We start from the raw sequence: 17,768 nt of genomic DNA, 5'->3' as shown, positions 1-17,768 counted from the left end.
ACCACAGTGGCTGACACACAAGTGTGAGGCGAGAAAGGTGTGAAAGACAGAGACACAGGAGATCAAAATGAAAGGAGGTTTGATGCTGGGAAGGCTGACTTTGGATATGAATTCCTGAGAGAGCTGAACACCTGACAAAGTGGACCATCTGAGAACTGAAAGTGAAAAACTGTTTTTATCAAAATGCATCATCACAACATGTGTGATCATGCATGCATATCGTGATGTATGATATGCAACTGGTGTACAGTCAGCCTTGAGGGGTAAACTTGGCTGAACAGCAAATCAGCAAAGCGTTGCACCACTCTCCCAAAGTTAGCTTCTCACTGCTGTCACCTTTCAACTCCACAATGCTGCCGACCCACAATCCATCTGGTGTTAGAATGCAGAGACTATTTCAGGCTGTGTATGCCAACCAGAGTGTATTTATACCACTGAGACTCAGGGAAATGGTATGGGGTGGGTGTGTAGACTGACAAAGTGGCTATTTAGGGGAGAAATCAAAGCAGCTAATTAGCATTCCAGCCTGGACCAAAGAGTTCAGGATCTGAAGCTGTGGGTTCAAATAAAGGAGGAGGAATGTTGTAGAGAGAAGACATGGAGACAGGGAGAAGATACTGTAAACCATGAGGTAGTCTGAGGCAGGTCTACAGGAAGTGTGACTAAAACAATGGACTGAGGGAAATAAGGTCACAGTGCCACACAAAGAGCAGGGGGAGGAGGAATCACAGCCTAAAAGAAGCAGAGGCATAGAACTCTGCCTAATGTGGGTCACTGCAATTGCTCTGATTCTGCATGCACTTGAAAAAAACAGGAGGTAACACATTGGCATCAATTGAGGCAGTATTAGTATTCTGTGGGTGATGGTGTATTATTAGGGGGGGCGGCAGCAACAGGCCTGATCAGAATGATCTCTGATGAAGTATACAAGAGTGGAGACTCTAACGCAGACTATAAGGTAGTGAGGGTGGGCAGCTTAGGGGATAAATAAACAGGGAGCATAGCATAACGCATAGTTTGTTTGCTTCACACAAAACTCTAAAGGATGTTGTAATCTGCTTACTGTTCTTTGCTGCCTTATATGCATTATATGTTGGGAACAGCACAGACATGGACCAGAGTTCAACAACAACCAAACTACAGTGTCTTTTTATTGCATTTGGACTCCCCAGAACTTTAGCTATATACATCCTGTTTATAATTACAATATACAGGTAAATGTTTCTCTAGTTGCAGTGCCTCCCATATGCACTAGGAGAAATTTGTATAATCACATGTGGTTTGGGCCAATTACCACACTGTGAGGAACGACTGACAGTAATGAGTGTGTTTTATGTGTGATGAGAAGAAACTGTTTAACCTTTTTGGTGCTAATTTTCCCAGCAAACACTGCTAAAATTCTTCTACCAACATGCTAACTGCTACATACAAGCTTTCAAAGATCCTCCTCCCTCCTCCTCTGCTAATCTGATCAGTTGAGTGTAGCATATGACAATAACTGAAGCTTCACCTGTTCACTTGCCATGTATTCTTTTGGAAGCACCCACCCATTCTAAATACGGTAGTTAAATAAAGTCGGGTTAAGTAATCACCTGTAATTTCAGCCTCATATGTCATGTTGTGTGCTGGCTGGAGGCGTTCCCCTTAATTCATTCTGTTTATTAGCAAACAACTGTCCTATGATTTAACCAATACAAGGTCTTGACCCTGCACCATAAAGGCTAAAGAGGAGGGGGATCATCTGGTTTGTTATCAGTGCACAGTTCAAGAGCTAAATTTAAATAAATGAACTCTGCCCATGATCTCAGTAATAGTCTGCCTTAAACGCATATTTTTATTTTAATGTATTATTTAGACGATCCTTGCCAATGAAAACAGTTGGTTCCTGTGTTCAGCAGTAAGCACAGTATATCTTAGTTAAACAAAATAAACTGCTGAGAGGGACAGATCAGGCGACAGCATGACAATATGAACCATATGAGCAGCTCATCCTGTCTGGGGAGAACAGACCCCAGCCCCCCTTGAGGATGGATCACCCCATATGAATGATCTCATCAACTACAACATGTTGACATCATCAACACCCCCAGCACACTATACAGTATGATCCTGTTCAGCCGAATTGATGTTTTCTTCAATCTGAACAGTGCAAATCTGGTTCAAATTGGATTGATTTCAATTCCGCTAAAGCCATATTGATTGAAGGTCTGAATGCAAATCGGGCTAGCATCATCATACTTCCAGGTTCACAGTTCCTGTGAATCTCCCAATCTTGACAAATAAATTTCAGCATATTTTGGTACCAAAATAAATCCATTTCAAAAATCAGTCAAGCTCTAAAATGTTTATGCAGATTCAGTGGGAGAATGTGTTTGAGAGGGATGTCAACTATTCTGCCATTTGATTTATCGATGAAAATAATTGGCAGGTTAATCAATAAAGAAAACAATGGTTATCTGCAGAAAAGATAATGCACAGCAGATTCGCAGCATTTGGGGTGATTGGTGTTAACAGAGCAGACAGTGGGGCATATGGACTCAGCTTAATAGTGTCACCTCGGACTTCCTACAGCCTGAGGGGCAACACACACACACACAAAACAGTCTACCTACAAGTCTTAAAAATTCTTCACAAGTTTGCAAAGTAGTTGGCCACAAAAGTGCAACGATTGCTCATTTGTGACACACGCTCACTTTACGATGCTGAACTTCAGCCCAGGGATTTCAGTTACACTGCAAACCACTGATTTGACTGTGACGCAATAGCAGCCCTCAGTGCAGCTAGAAGCTCATCCAGAAGACAACGCTTGACAACTCCCCACTAACAGTGTGATAATATGAGCAGGGAATGCAGAAATGAGCCAATGAGTAAACATATATGGTGACAGAATATGTTGTGAGCGCACAGAAGGGTGAAAAAGTTCTGATCCTTATCAATAAGCTCAGTACAGCTATCACCACCTTTAGTCTGCAGCAACCAAGTGCAGCCATCAAAATGAATGAAAGTGGCTTACAATCATGCAGAATACATCAGTCTTTACATGTGTGTGCCTGTGACAAACAAATACTTCAAAGTGTGGTTCATTTGGAAAACACAGTGACTAAAAAGTGCAGTCAGAAGTTTCATTCTGAGAGAAACAGCACAGGAAGCTTTTATCAGATTGAAGAATTTTGAAGAGTGTTGATTTTGACACCAGCTCACTGGGTAGCTATGCTGTCCCCAAGCCCTTATCGCCGCCTATTTAATATAATCAATAAGCTTGACTCTGTTCACTAAGTTGTGGTATTGCTTACTGTGTTTTGTGGCTGCTTTTATAAAGTGCTAGCTCCATTGTCAACACATGTGCTCAGCTGCTGGGGACTGTTGTTGTTCTTTTTTTCTTAGAACACGTAAAGACTAAATAACATCCATTTTTATTTTATTTTTCGTAGCAGAAGGAACCTACCTGCTAGCTCGTCTGGTTCCAGTCCAGTCTCTGTGTCTATCCCGCATATAACAAAGTAGTGGGCGAAGCGGCAAGGCGCCGTGCCGGACACCGCGGAGCTCCCACTCATCCCGGCTTCGGAGTGCAGCGCGTCCCGCTCCTAGTCCTCCAAGCAGCGAAGCATTTCCAGCGACGAAAAAGAAAAAATGACCGAAGTGCAAGAGTTAATGAAACTGCTCTACTGTTTCAACTTTAGTAAGCAGAAAAAACATTCTTCATATAACGGCCTATTAAAGCTGTTTTAGCGTTAGTCAGCTTCAATTGAAGCTTCCCGAATCCCGACCCTCCGCTGACTGACTGCACAGGAGGGAGAGCGGAGCGAATCTCCGCCTCGGAGGAGTCCACTGGCAGGGCGGGATATTTAAATGCAGTCCTCGGATTTTTCTCAGTCTGGTGTTTGTTTTTCTTTACTTATTTAATTTAAAAAGCTGCTAATTAGTGCTCAGAGTTTAACAACTACACGTTCTTCTTATATTTCAACCGCAGACACACCTGCGCAGACATCTAATCTTTATACGACGGACCAGAGCTCTGCCACGGACATCACGCAGCCGCAGTCAAGCGCTACGTTGTATTAAACGTGGGACTTTATTGCCTTGCGGAAGAATACAATCATGCTTTACTACGTATGTTGTCGCTGAAAGTCAAAATTCTTGAAATCCCATTTACAAATAGATGTTCACCAAGAGACAATGTTATGGGCAGAATTTCCCATATATTGTAATTATAATGAATTATTATTCATTCTTATTGAGTAGACTAATAATATATAATAATCAAAATATGGATCGCTTATAAAACATGTGCATACCAGACGATTGTGAAAGCTGGCATGGAACGCTGGCTCCCCCTGCTGGCAGATAAAGTCTTTCTTTACTTATTTAATTAAAAATCACTCACACGGCATGTGCGTAAATGCGCACGACTCTCTCTCTCCCTCTCTCTCTTTGAATAAACGATGAAGTTGCACTTATCACTCACTACTGTTGGTACTCACCACGAAACGGACTGTATGAAGAAATATGTTAAGATGTTAAGCTCCTCTGCAGCTGCGCTTCTCGTTCTCCTTCTGTTCTCAGTGTTTAGTCCAGTGATCACGCTTGATATTTTTTCCTTTAGGACGCCTGTAGCTTTGCACTTCAGGCAGGTTCGTTTCCACGGAACTCCCCAAAATATACTGCTCAGTCGTACAACAATTAAAGTTCTGAGCTGCGCTCTCGTACCAACAACAGCCCGAGTCCTGCGCCTACCTTTGATCTTTGCCGTCATCAAAGGTATACAACACTACTTTAGGATACAAAAAACAAATAACATTGACGTCATCAAAGGCATACCTTTGATCTTTTGCTGCACAAAATAAATCATTTTATATCATTTATATTATTATATATTTCATATTACTGTGGTGTTATTGAACGGTCATTGCGCTGGGCCAAAATAGTTGTAGTTGAATGGTGGGGCTACCTGACCGTAAAAAATGCCGATCGGGTATAAAACATTGTGCATACCAGAATATTGTGAAAGCTGGCATGGAACGCTGGCTCCCCCTGCTGGCAGAGAAAGTATTGTTCGTGTGTGTGTGTATTTTGAGCTGTCAGGGTAGTGTCTGATTATCTCACCTGTATTTATCATAAACACTTATCATTTCTGTGTCATCTCATCAGTCGACGCTAAAACGTTTTTGACCATGAGTTTTCTGTCTATTTTTGTTATAAAGACTTCTGAAGTGGACATTTGTATGAAAAGTGAACAAAGATTAAACAGATGAATGAAGTCGAGCTGCCTGTAGGATTCTTTAAAATGGCAATATCTGTAGACACGCATCAGACAAACACCGTGTAATATCTCCCCCTAGTGGATTTAAATCAGGACAGAAGCCAATCAGCAGCAGCTCCTTTTCATTTGTATTTTGACATGTAACATGTTAAGTTTAAAAACAGTTTTCAAAGTACCAAAATATGTAAAATGTAAAAAACATTAGCTATAACAACTCAAAACAACAACTTTGTACAGACAGCTTTGTAAATTGCATTACAAAAATGTTTTCTAAAACAGTTTTAAGTACAATAGAGAAATATTGCAATGACCACATCAAACAGCCATTTTAATACAACAGCATGCCAATAAAGTATAAACAAACACACAGTTAAAACATAAAATCATGTATATAGGTAACAGTCCTATATGTATACATGCAACAGAATCAGTTATAACAAACGTAACTGGAACTGGGGTCTTCATCCCAATCAAGGCATATTGGAGGGGATCTGCCTCTCTTCGTGGAGCCACCTACAGTGAGAAAAAGAATTTACAAACTTCACCAGCCTGTTTATACACCGTCTATGTAACCATCAGGAATATCCCAGAGTTTACCTTTCGATGAATTCCTCCACTTATAACCTTCCCCAACAGCATATCCTACAGCAAGAGTGAGAAAAAGGAACATGCATTCAAATTACACACATTAAAAATGAATATTTATTTGGACAAATTTATTATCTGAAAACTATTAAAATGAACATACTGCGTTCTGCATGAGAAATCCGATTTGTAGCATTTGCAGTCAGCTGTCTGGCTTCATCCTTGCTTCTCTTCATCAGTAGTGGTACAGAGGGCTCTTGGTAACTCTGCCTCCGTTGTTGTACCCTTTCACTGCGACTTGGTCCAGGAATGGCCTCCTCTGTCTCTGAACCAGTTTTTTTATCTCTCCTGGTTGGGTAGTAGGACCTTTCCCATTCTCTGGTCAACCGCTCAACTGCTAAAGGCTTAGTTGTGGAAGAAGGTGCTTTTGTAGTAGTGTAGGAATGGCGTAGAGCTGAGGGAGTCTTGTTAGGGCAGTGAAGTCTGGGATTAGACGAGCTTTGCTTCATCTGAGACACTGTGGATGTATGGTGTTTTTGATTTGTAGGGTCTGGTTTGGACACCAACTGTCCTTTTTTGTTTCTTTTCAAATATGCTTTAGAGGATTCAGCTGTTTTGCTGGTTTCTTTAGAGGTCTGTAAAGGCATAGCCTTCTTGTGCTTTTGGACTGTTGGTTTTAAACGATTCAATACAACACTGGTGGAAGAAACCTGTGTAAAAGCGTAGCGTGGAATCACAGGATTAGGGCCTAAAGTGGTGGGGGACACCATTCCTACAGGATGGGGCTCTTTCTTGGATAATGGACTGGTTTTGCAAAGCATGTTTTTGGCTTCAAAACTGCCTCGTGTGTCCTTGTCACTCTCCTCTGAGTCTGTAGAGAGAATTCTCCTGTTTGTCTTTGCCTTCTTTTTCAGATGAGGGGATTTCACCTCTCCATGTCTGGGCTGTCCACTGTTAATACCGCGTGATGCATCAGATGATGCAAGTGATTTTAAGCAGTGTTTTGCAGTTTCATGGTCACCCACTGAAGGGGAAGCTCCCTCCCCATAGTTTTGATCAGTGTTATCCTCAATGACTATTACACTTTCATCACTTGAAAGATTTTGTCTGGAGGCTGCATAATTATTATAGTAGGTATCCACAGACTCTTTGTCTCTGTACGGTCTTGTAATTGAGTTACTGTCCTCTGAGTCAGAATTAAGGACAATTACATCTTCCCTTTTGGGTTTCTTTCGTCTTCGGGTTTTACATCTTTTTAAATTGTCTTTTTCTTCATCAGACTCGTCAGTCTTTGATGATGCAGCCGAGGAGAGAGTCAACAACTTCCTAGAGACTGTCAAATAGTTGTGCTCTGAATCATCTGAGTAATCTGAACTATCTTCAGTTTCACAGCTATCCTCTGGGTCACATGCTATGCTACTTTCTTGTGCCAGGTCTCTTTTCAGATATTGTGAAATATTAGCTTGTTTAAAGCTTTCAATGGTGTCATACTCCTCTATCGGGCAGAAAAGGGAAGAAACTGGCGCTGGGTTTGGAGCTGGGAATCGAGGCTTAGGAAGTACTGGACCACTGGGTCTTCTTTCTTCACCATCTTTTACAAGTTCAACTACTTCTTGGTCCTTCTGGTCTTCATCTCCCGATTCAAATTTGATTTCTGAGATCACTAAAGGGATGACTAGCCAGTCATCAGTCTGGTCTTCATCCAAGACATCTGCACACATCACATGCCCATACTGTTGAATGCTGGGTTTAGATAATTCAGGTGTAAGTGAAGTCAGTGGATCATTATCTTCACTTATGCCTTCACACACTGAGTATTGAGAAAGTGCTGAAAACTGTAATTCATTCTGCCATTCATTTGGCGTTTGTGTTGCACCTTCTGAATCCGATATATCTTCATATAGTGCATTTTTTACAACTGTTACAGGGTGTGGAAGAGGTGGAAGTGAATGCATATAAGCACAATGCTCCACCATACTTGGATTAGCACTTGTTTGGCCAAGCATTGGTTGTTCCCTTGGGTTTGAGTTGTTTGCTTTGATTTGAGAATGTCCAGGTGACATATTCGTCACACTGTCTAGCTGTGCTCTCTTAACGGCTTTACCACCTGCATGTTGGTTCTTGTCAGTATTGGACCAATCTTGAGAAGAGATGCAGCTGTGTGTTGAACCGAGATACTCTTTAGACACTGTGGTGACAACCAAGCGACTTTCTTTGTTTTTTGTGGAAGTGGCAGCAATTCCCTGTACAATTTCCAGATTGTCTGTGGATGTAAAGAGATGAATGTTACCTTTATCTTCATTCCAATATTGTTGGAGTATGACCTCAAAAAGAACGTCACATGCTTAATCTGTGTAGCAAATCAACAAGGGCAAAGATTGACTCATTTTTAGGAGCACATTTTAAGAATTATGTACCTTTATGACCTTTCACTTGTGAACCGGCTTTGCTGTCCTTCTGGCCGTTTTCTTTTATGGCTCCTCTAGCTGCCGAAGTGCACTGTTCAATAGCAGCATGGCTGAGACTTCTCCTCTTCACGTCTTCTTGCAGGGATTCTGTTGGGATTGTTGCAGGGATGCTGTTGGACGTCTGAAGTGAGTGCACTTGGAGTCCATTATTTATGTCCTTAGTTAGGAGCGACTTATTCAAGAAATATTCAAGAATTTTTTTAATAACACAGTTTATCTCTTCATCAGTAAATGGTCTTGGTTCTCCACCTGCCAAAATTTCCTTTAAGAATGGCAAACTGCTGGGAGAGAAAGGGGACATCTTCTGAGAGGAGGACTGGTCAGTTACTCCTGAATAATCAGGGTTTTGTGCCACCTTCTGTTTGTCGTTTATAGAGAGTAGTGAACTCTTCTTGGTTGTTTCCACATTGGTGCTAGTTTTCTCCAACATAGATATGGTGCTACTTGAGGATTCTAAATTAAAAAGCTTTCCTTCTAGTAAGTCAAGAAGTAGTGGACTAGATGTGTAAGACATCTCAGACACAGAAAAAAGCTGGGCTGAACGCCACAGCTGTGTTCTTTAAAGTGCTATGGGACTTGTACTGAATGAAACTGGCCCTGGCTTCAGACCAGTATTATTGTTCAAGTTTGACCCTTTGGGAAAATGTTCAATGTACTGCTCTGAAGATTCCCTTTGTTGTCCAATAGAGGTCTCATTAAAAGACATCAGAGAAAAACTGTTTTCCAGGGACATGTGCCACTGAAGTTAAATCACCATTAGCCGCTGCTCTTAGTTGCTGTTTCTCCAAAAAACATGATCATGTTCATACCTGAGCCTATGCCTAGGTGAACCATAAGCAATTCTGCAGTCACGATGGCTGGTATTTCATCCGCTAGGAGAACCACCGATACAACTCAGAGAGCACCACCATCACATCAGTGGTCGAAGTTTGGCCTCTCTTTGGCTGTGTGGGCATCCCAATCACACTGCAGGGAGAGCAATGTTTTCAAGTGCTTCATTTGTCTGGGAAATAGATAAAAAGAAAATTAATGGATGTCTGGATAGTCTTACTTTCAACATTATTTAGCCATACACAAATTAACTTCTGACACATTCTGGTCCCGTTATTCTTGACTCTACTTATAATTCATTTGTAAAATACTTGACTGCAGAGCAGCTTTACTGTGTCTCTTTATTCAACCAATAGGTTTTCAAGTTAGGCAAGTAGGTACAAGAACATTCAGAATCCAGTAACATCATGACATTACGTTATAAAAACATAAGAGAGCAAGAAACTGCAAAAAAATAAAAGGATGAATGAAAACTCAGAAATCCCCTAGACTCGATAGCCCAAAGGTCAGCTACCTAGGCTTCCTCTGCTATGGCTCCCATGGCTTGTAGAGGGTGAACTCATTTTGGAAAAAAATTACTTGCATAAAAATAATAAATAACCATTTGATTTTAATGTATTGATTAGGGATGCACTTTGTTGCAGAATCTCATTGAACATATCAGACAACAAGGGTGCGCTGTGCGGGTTCTCCACATCCAAGTGTATAAGATTAAGAAACCTTTATTAGTCCCACAATGGGGAAATTGCATTTTTGCAACAGCAGATACAGACAGCAAAGGATAAGATAAGAAAAGATATATACATTATAAAATATAGAATAGAATCAAAAAACAGTTTACATATGAACAGTTATTGCACAGGTGAGTGGAGGTAGAAGTGGTTTATAAGAAAACTTCTTGTACAGTGCGTCTGTGTTGTGAGTCCAGTCCAGTTTGTTGTTGAGGTGAACACCCAGGTAACGTGGATCAAGTACCATCGCGACGAAGTGCAGAGAATCCGAGTAGATCTTAGCGAAATGCATGCTGGCAGACCGTACTTTTCAATGTTTTCACTTCGTGGTCCGTCTAAGCCTTGTTGCTTAGAAGACGATTTAGTGCTGTGTTCAAAAGAATAATGTCTACATACATACTGAGCAGGGCTCTAGAGTGCGACCATTTTGGGCGCACATGCGACCTAATTCTTCAAAGGTGCAACTAAAAAATATCAGAGGTCGCACCGGTACGACCAGCTGTAAGAGGGAGATACATTCTCCGCGACTCTCAAAAGTCTCCAGCAACAGACACACTTCGGGCCCATATCGTGGTCTCAACCAATCAGAGCCGGTGAAGGGCGGGACCTCCGTGTGTGTATCTTTGAAAACGTGTTTGCTGCGGTCAGCAGAGACCGAAAATTCAGAAGAAGAACAGGGACATATGCTGCGCAGAGCTGATGCTGTGTGATAAAGCTTGTTCCATACTGCACGAGAACAGAGATATTTTCGTGTTCCCGAGGTGACGAGAACAAAGTCCGTTTCGGCCCGGACTTTTTAAAACGTGTGTGCAGAACTCATATGGCCCTCTCACTGCACCACGCAGCGCGCACACACAGACAGGGTATAAAGACGTTTCGCTGCTGAACAGCAGAAACCGCAGTTTAAGTGAACATGTGCGGAGGAGGAAGAGTTGTTGCTACTATGCGGGTTTTGCTAATTTGCTGTTGACCTGAATGAGTGACGATAACGAGCCGGTAATGAAGGGGCGTGACGTGCTCGTAGCATTGTAACAGACTGAACAACAGGTCTGACGGACAGTATCATCTGACCTGCGTGGTTCCATCCATGAAGGCTGATTCACTCTGACTGACAGCAGTCAGCTGGTTTTAAGGAGTAGTAGTACATGGTTACATGACGAACGCCCATTTAAAAAGTATTATTATCCTGCTATAGTGGACCATTGTCTGCCAGTATGATATCTGCATACAGCTAAAACTGTAACAGACAGAATGAAGAGTCTGTCAGCTGGAGCTCAGCTTTAGAAAGAGAGGAAGAGAGGTGAGGAAGATGAGAGAAGAGATACTGTAGCTGCATTAGAAAAGTGTTGAAGAAAACAAAATATATATCTCAATCACAACTATTAAATAAATAAAGATGTATATAATTTAAATAATTTTTAATTCCCATTGCCAGATAGATAAGTGAGGAGCGACAGCCAGAAAATACAGAGAGAAAGCAAACAGGGAAATGGAGAGTGCTGAAACTTTAAATCTTCATTATGGATTTCTGACAGGCAGACTTGTTGGCTAGTGTGTCCATAATTTGAATGAGTACTATCGGTAGATGTATTTATTATTTTTATTTACCTGTGTTCATTAAACAAGGTCCAAAGTCAGTTTAGGATGATATGTGATTATTAAGCCCGTTCATATTTCCTAGACATCAATTTTTGGACCTCAGTATTTCTAAAACTTTGGCTACAGCCCTGCGAGGCCCGTCAGGTTTAACAGTAGATGTAGCTGCAGATGATGAGAGAAGATGAAAAGAACTTCTGCGTTAGGATAGGTGTCGAGTTAAGGCCTGATCCATAAAATATATGGACAGCATTTAAAAAACAAACTGCTGTGTGATGTGTGATGCGGTGCACCTAACTTTTGTGCCGGTGCACCCAAGAAAAAACGTTTAGGCGCACCGGTGCAACTAGTGCAAAAAGTTAGTCTAGAGCCCTGCTGAGCACAGTCAGATGACAAAAGGTCTACGAGACATGGGGTGCGAGAGGACAGAGCGCAGCACATCAACGCTTCCTTTTGCGCACGGTGTTGTGAGGAGTGTGAAAAGCGAGGCACGTCTGCAATGTAAGATGAGGGGAGATCGCTGCACATACACGGGGATCTGCTCGTACAGGTGATGGCTGTATGCCTGTATTTTGAACAAAGTTTACATGAAGCATAACGACATATTCCATTAAAGCCTAATGGATTATTTTTTAAAAGGCACGGCCAGACCGAGTGAACACAGTTGAGACAAACAGTGAGGATGAGGACACGTACAGCTGCATCTACATGGCAGAGAGCATCGGGGCGGTTAATGGACAAGGTAAAAAGTGGTTTGTCACTCTGACAATAAACGGGGGGTTGAAAAGGTGACAACTAGTGTGTGTGTTATTCCAGGCGTCGCAGAAAAAAAAAAAAATCAGAGCTAAACATCAGAAAGCAAAGTTCGAGTATGACGGATCAGCCAGGGATTGCCAGAATTGAATGTAGGCCAGCCTATTCGGATGCAGCCGCTGCCAGGAGCCCGAACAGGCAGATGGAGAAAAGGTGTGTCTCCAACAGGTGGGTTCGAGGTCATGCCTAGTGAATGTAGAAGGGACTGTGTACAGGCGCAACAGAGTGGCCCTGAGACTGGCTGAAGGGGACATATCGGGGACTGCACAGGAGGCAGTCGGAGCGACTCGACGCAGGACATTCAGAGCAACAGAGACAACAAAGAGGAGCAGGTTGAACAGCCTACTTCACAATCACCAGATACAAGGCACTACAGGACCAGTAGTGGTAAGCTGGTGAAAATGCCAAACGGACTGAATTTATAAAAATCTGAAAATGCACTCAAATTCTATGTTATTCTATACGAGTTAGTTATCATAGTTTAGGTTGAATTATAAGTCAATAGGCCTGTCGCGATAAACAATAAATCAATTAATTGCAGGATAACTCAAATGGGCTCGTTAAGTTTTTCGGCCGCGATAAATTACATTTGCACGCTCGTTTGTCTTCCTATCTTTCTCCCTCTCACTCCGGTGCGTCGTAGCGTATAAAGTGTGCAAAGTCCGGCTGTCGGACTTTATATATATTTTTGTCCCGTGTCGCGCCCTGTGAACCGGAAGTAGCATGTCGCTAGCCGGATTCGCTAGCCACATTTGCGTTCACACCTGAGCCACATTTGAGCCAATCCTTGAATTGAAATCAAACTGGATATCTCTGCATCACTTTCTTTTATGTGGTTTCTGTCTACATGGTGGCGTTTTTAAAATTCACTGCAGCTGTCTGCAGCGGTCTGATGCGCATACGCGCAAACGCGCGTACATGGTCTCAAAACGACAATATTATCGCTTATTGCAATAATTTCTCTTGGCAATTAATCGCCCAGCAAAATCTGTTATCGTGACAGGCCTATAAGTTATATTATTTGTTGACAGATGACTATAAAAGGGGAGATGTTACGAGGCTGACCCCTTCAGTTAACCCTCATGTGTTGTTCGGGACATTTTTGTCCTCTGAGAGAAATTTTTCTGTTTATTTTGGCCATAACTTTGTCAATATGTGGACAAATTGAATCATTTTTCCTCAATAAGCTTAATTTTACATAAATTTTGTTAATATGATTTTAAAAATTTTCATAGGTCAACGGTACACTGTGGGCAAATTTTACCCCCTAATGTGTTGTTCGGGGACAAAAACGTCCCCTAACTTTAACGGTTTTAAAAATATATTAGATAAATATTTTTTGAAATTTTTTTGCATAGACCTTTTAATTAACTTCAGTTCTAATCAACAGTAGTGAAAAAATCATTTTCCCCCAGGCTTTTAACCCTTTAATCACCAAGTTTATAAGGGGTGGTGCTGAAAATTGGAAAAAAACACACAAAATGGCTCATTTTTAATAGAAAAAGGTGAATGTGGACTGGATTCTTTTTAACCTTTTGTTGGAGTTATTCTATTACTTATTACTTGTTTGAGTATTATACATTTATTCTTATAAAAGTGTTCCTTATTTTCTGTAGACGTGTCATATCATGCATTATCTTCTGTAGCCAGCTTGCATGTAAATAGCTGGTAGACAGGTCACGGCGGGGGCAGTGGAGCAACTTTACCAAGAAACGAGAAGGAAGCACACCCACAACGGTGTCAAGAAGGGTGTCAGTGAAGATATGAAAAGAGTGATTTAAATACTGAACAAGATGTTTCCCTTTTCCCCTTAGTAACAATGTTGTAAAAATAGGGCACTCATGTTTTCAATAAAAGGCAGGCGAGCCAGAGACTGTTTCAGAGTGAGTTCGGAGATTGTAACTGAGCAGTCTCTGGGGTCACTCTCCTTGCAAGTAAAACATTGAGAAGTTGTCTGTGGTCTCTGTTTGCAGATGGTGTAACGGTGTTGGGTTATTTTACCTAACACCTTTATTACAGGCTTGGTCATGTCAAACATCAGTAAAAAAATTGACTTTATTGCATTATTAGTTTTTGCACGGCACTGGATTTTCTTTTTTTCTCCCATTTTGTCCCATAGACTTACATTATAACCACACTTTTTTTGACTGCACAGCCATGGCACTAAATAATCATGCATTCTTGATTGTTGGTGGTTTACCCTGTTGGTAGGAGGTAACATTTGTGATTTTTACAGTTAACAACTTAATTACCATATTAACCCTTTACCTGCAGGCCTGTGTTCATGTAGTGTAGTTTCTGGCTTGTATATGGAGTTATAGGGAGTATTTTAGCACATAATTGTGTGTCTACACACTGTGTGTGTATGCTAGAGAGGAAGAGAGCCATTTGCACATTGTCAGGGAAGGAAAGTCAGGACAATAAAGTTACTAAGTAAGTGAAGTGTACCTAATTCAGACGTACAACGGCAATGCATAAGCATGTAAAATGAAAACATCCAGGAGTTCTGGCGTCTGAAGTTGTGGATGGGTAAAATAGCTGTTTTTTTTTTTAGCTTTCGGAAAACACGTCCTCCAGTAGAGTGACTTTACTTTTAGCTTAGTGTCTCAGTTGAGATCACTGAATTAGTCTAAGTGAGGTCTAAGTGCCCCTTTTCCATGGCGTGTTGCGCTCCACACGACCATACGTGCATGTTACTAAATAGACACCATAGATAGATAACTTGATAACATAATAAATAATCATTGACTAACCAAATCTAATCTACAGTTTAGTCCCCTACTAAAATTAGTATTAAAAGTAGTTTAGTAAAGTAAAGTAAAGTAAATTTGTTGCAGCCCTAAAAGTAAGTGCCGGGCCCTTTGATGCTGAGAGGTTCAGACTAAACAAAACAAAAACACTAGTGGACTTGCATGCATCCTCCTGGTCATTTAATGGTGACAAGAGCAGCAAGCAGCATGAAGAGAGGATTCACCTGTGCATGAGTGAAGGATTCACTTGTGAACGAATGAAGGATTCGCTTGTGAACAAGTGACTGATCTACTTGTGCAGCCTTCACAGCTTCACAGCCTGGCCCTTCATAGAGCCAGGCTGCACAATCATTTCCAGAGATTGTGCACAAGTGAATCCTCTCTTCATGTTGCTTTCTGCTCTTCTCACCATCAAATGACCACAAGGTCACATGTAAGACCACTTGCCTTTTTGTTTTGTTTAGTCTGCACCTGTAGACATCAAAGGGCCACACGTGCATAGTAACACTTTCTTTGTTTTTGTTTACTATGAAGACTCTGTGGTTGTGTGTACTCACAGACAACAAGATCAGTGTGCAAATGGCTCTCTTCCTCTCTAACATACACACACAGTGTGTAGACACACAATTATGTGCTAAAATACTCCCTATAACTCCATATACTTAAGCCAGAAACTACAGTACATGAGCACAGGCCTGCAGGTAAAGGGTTAATATGGTAATCAAGTTGTTAACTGTAAAAATCACAAATTTTACCTCCTACCAACAGGGTAAACCACCAACAATCAAGAATGCATGATTATGTAGTGCCATGGCTGTGCAGTCAAAAAAAGTGTGTTTATAATGTAAGTCTATGGGACAAAATGGGAGAAAAAAAGAAAATCCAGTGCTGTGCAAAAACTAATAATGCAATAAAGTCAATTTTTTTACTGATGTTTGACATGACCAAGACTGTAATAAAGGTTAAAAAGAATCCAGTCCACATTCACCTTTTCTATTAAAAATGAGCCATTTTGTGTGTTTTTTTTTTTTCAATCTTCAGCACCACCCCTTATAAAATTGGTGATTAAAGGGTTAAAATCCTGGGGGAAAATGATTTTTTCACTACTGTTGATTAGAACTGAAGTTAATTAAAAGGTCTATGCAAAAAAATTTCAAAAAAATATCTAATATGTTTTTAAAACCGTTAAAGTTAGGGGACGTTTTTGTCCCCGAACAACACATTAGGGTAGTGTTTGCGAACAATGCATGAGGGTTAATGGTACAATCAAGTAGTACACTGTGTTTTTGCTGTTGAATGCACTTTAATGCTTTTTATTGCTTTTCTGCTGTGTCTTTATTTACAATAACAGTCACCTCGATTCTCGCGGAGTATGTAACACGTTTTCGGTCTGACTGCAGCAGCCATGTTTTCAAACGCCCACCTCAAGTGGGACAAAGCTTCTGAGTTCCGTGTGACGCCATATTGACAGCGTCCCTGTCCACCTACCTCGCGGGACAGAAAAAAAACTTCTTGCATCACCGAGTCGACACCCGCGTGTTACTTAAAAGCGGTCACACTCAACAGTTGCAGTTTTTAACTGACCTCCTGCTGCTAACACTAACACATGGAACGGTAACAACGCCACACACCAACACAGACAGAGGAAGCGTAAAAGGGATATTGTCAACAGAGACGACGTGCTTTCCGTATCTACAATAGCCAAAGTTCACAGAAAACCAAAACTTCCCACTGACGGTAAACATTACTTACCAAGAGTCTGCATTTCAGCCGATTTAACTCATCGTCCAAAAAGTCCTTATTTGACATCGGTGATTATTCACCATGTAAAACTCCAATCCGGATCAGGAAGACCATCCGCTGAAACAAATCCCATCGGAGAGACTGCTATCCGTGTGAAGTGAAGAAGTAAAACCTTTACTGTACGTTGACTCGTTAAAGCCGCTAAACTTCAGTGCTCTACGCCGCCTCCACAGCCACAGATCTCTTCTAGACGTCGTCCGACAGACTAGGTCTCGGCTGATGGTCGTATTTATGTGATGCTGGCCTGCGCTCTGATTGGTTGTTTTTTTTCCCAGAATTCTCATGACCTGATGAGGGGTGGGCGCAAAAACGGCAAAACACAGAACAACAACCCTACTATTCTCTTTCTTTCTCACCACTGATGGAATAATAAAACATACTAGCATTATATATAGTGTAGGTTATTGGAATAGGGATTATTACGAGAGTATGTGTGATGAAATGTATATTTTATAGATCATTATTTAGCTTGCTATATTTCATGTCTACGTAGAGAAGATTGAAGCAAGGCGTCTGGACTTGTAGAGTTTTCTTGAAGACGTTTCACTGCTCATCCAAGCAGCTTCATCAGTTCTAACTGTTTGGTGGGGAAACATGGTTTATATGTGGTTCCAGACCTATGTGGGTGGGTCTGGGTAAAACTTAAAAAACAATAGCATTAAATTATTAATTGTATTTCATGTCAAATGCCTATGTTTATTATTTAGCCTACTTGAGCAATACTTCACATCCGGCAACCTGTTTATTAAAAAGTAAAGTAAAAGTGCATGTCTGTGTCTGATGGGGAAGTGTGTGACCTGAGCACTCATAAAACAATGCTAACATGTCTGTTCCTGTTTTCTAGAACGATTAATGAGTTGATCACATAAGACTGATTTTGCCTTGATCTGAATTGGCCGCAAAAACCAATATTACGCAACTGGGTGAAGGC

General features: G+C 41.2%; 2 protein-coding genes across 5 annotated transcripts in view; both read right to left on the bottom strand.

Moving 5' to 3' along the window:
- Positions 1–3,963, bottom strand: part of dennd5b (DENN/MADD domain containing 5B) — a 46,701-nt gene extending 42,738 nt beyond the window's left edge. For both annotated transcript variants that reach the window (XM_028400181.1, XM_028400183.1), the window contains exon 1: positions 3,446–3,963. In XM_028400181.1, the coding sequence (XP_028255982.1) occupies positions 3,446–3,554 (109 nt within the window). In that variant the 5' untranslated portion in view covers positions 3,555–3,963. The remainder of the gene's footprint in view (positions 1–3,445) is intronic.
- A 1,402-nt stretch (positions 3,964–5,365) lies between these two features.
- Positions 5,366–17,080, bottom strand: LOC114431857 (uncharacterized). 3 transcript variants are annotated; one of them, XM_028399521.1, is made up of 6 exons: positions 16,787–17,079; positions 9,123–9,316; positions 8,263–8,400; positions 6,009–8,108; positions 5,858–5,908; positions 5,366–5,773 (listed from the first exon to the last, which is right to left on the bottom strand). In XM_028399521.1, the coding sequence occupies exons 2-6, from the start codon at positions 9,145–9,147 to the stop codon at positions 5,688–5,690; spliced, it is 2,400 nt and encodes a 799-aa protein (XP_028255322.1). In that variant the 5' UTR covers positions 9,148–9,316; positions 16,787–17,079; the 3' UTR covers positions 5,366–5,687. The 3 variants fall into 3 exon arrangements, with proteins under 3 accessions (XP_028255322.1, XP_028255320.1, XP_028255321.1); XM_028399519.1 differs by having other exon boundaries at positions 8,263–9,316; positions 16,787–17,080; XM_028399520.1 differs by having other exon boundaries at positions 5,858–5,902; positions 8,263–9,316.
- Positions 17,081–17,768: the final 688 nt, after the last annotated feature.

Source organism: Parambassis ranga, chromosome 2, assembly GCF_900634625.1.
Source record: "Parambassis ranga chromosome 2, fParRan2.1, whole genome shotgun sequence".
NCBI classification, from domain to species: domain Eukaryota; kingdom Metazoa; phylum Chordata; class Actinopteri; family Ambassidae; genus Parambassis; species Parambassis ranga.
This window is presented reverse-complemented; position numbering and strand designations above follow the sequence as displayed.

Bases quoted from the DNA above. Each gene is read 5' to 3' on its own strand.
- LOC114431857 (XM_028399519.1), bottom strand. From the start codon at position 8,827: ATGTCTTACACATCTAGTCCACTACTTCTTGACTTACTAGAAGGAAAG. The intron at 8,109-8,262 runs GTACATAATTCT...TTACATCCACAG, and splicing joins ACAAGTGAAAGGTCATAAAG to ACAATCTGGAAATTGTACAG. The intron at 5,774-5,857 runs GTAAACTCTGGG...TTCTCACTGTAG, and splicing joins GTGGAGGAATTCATCGAAAG to GTGGCTCCACGAAGAGAGGC.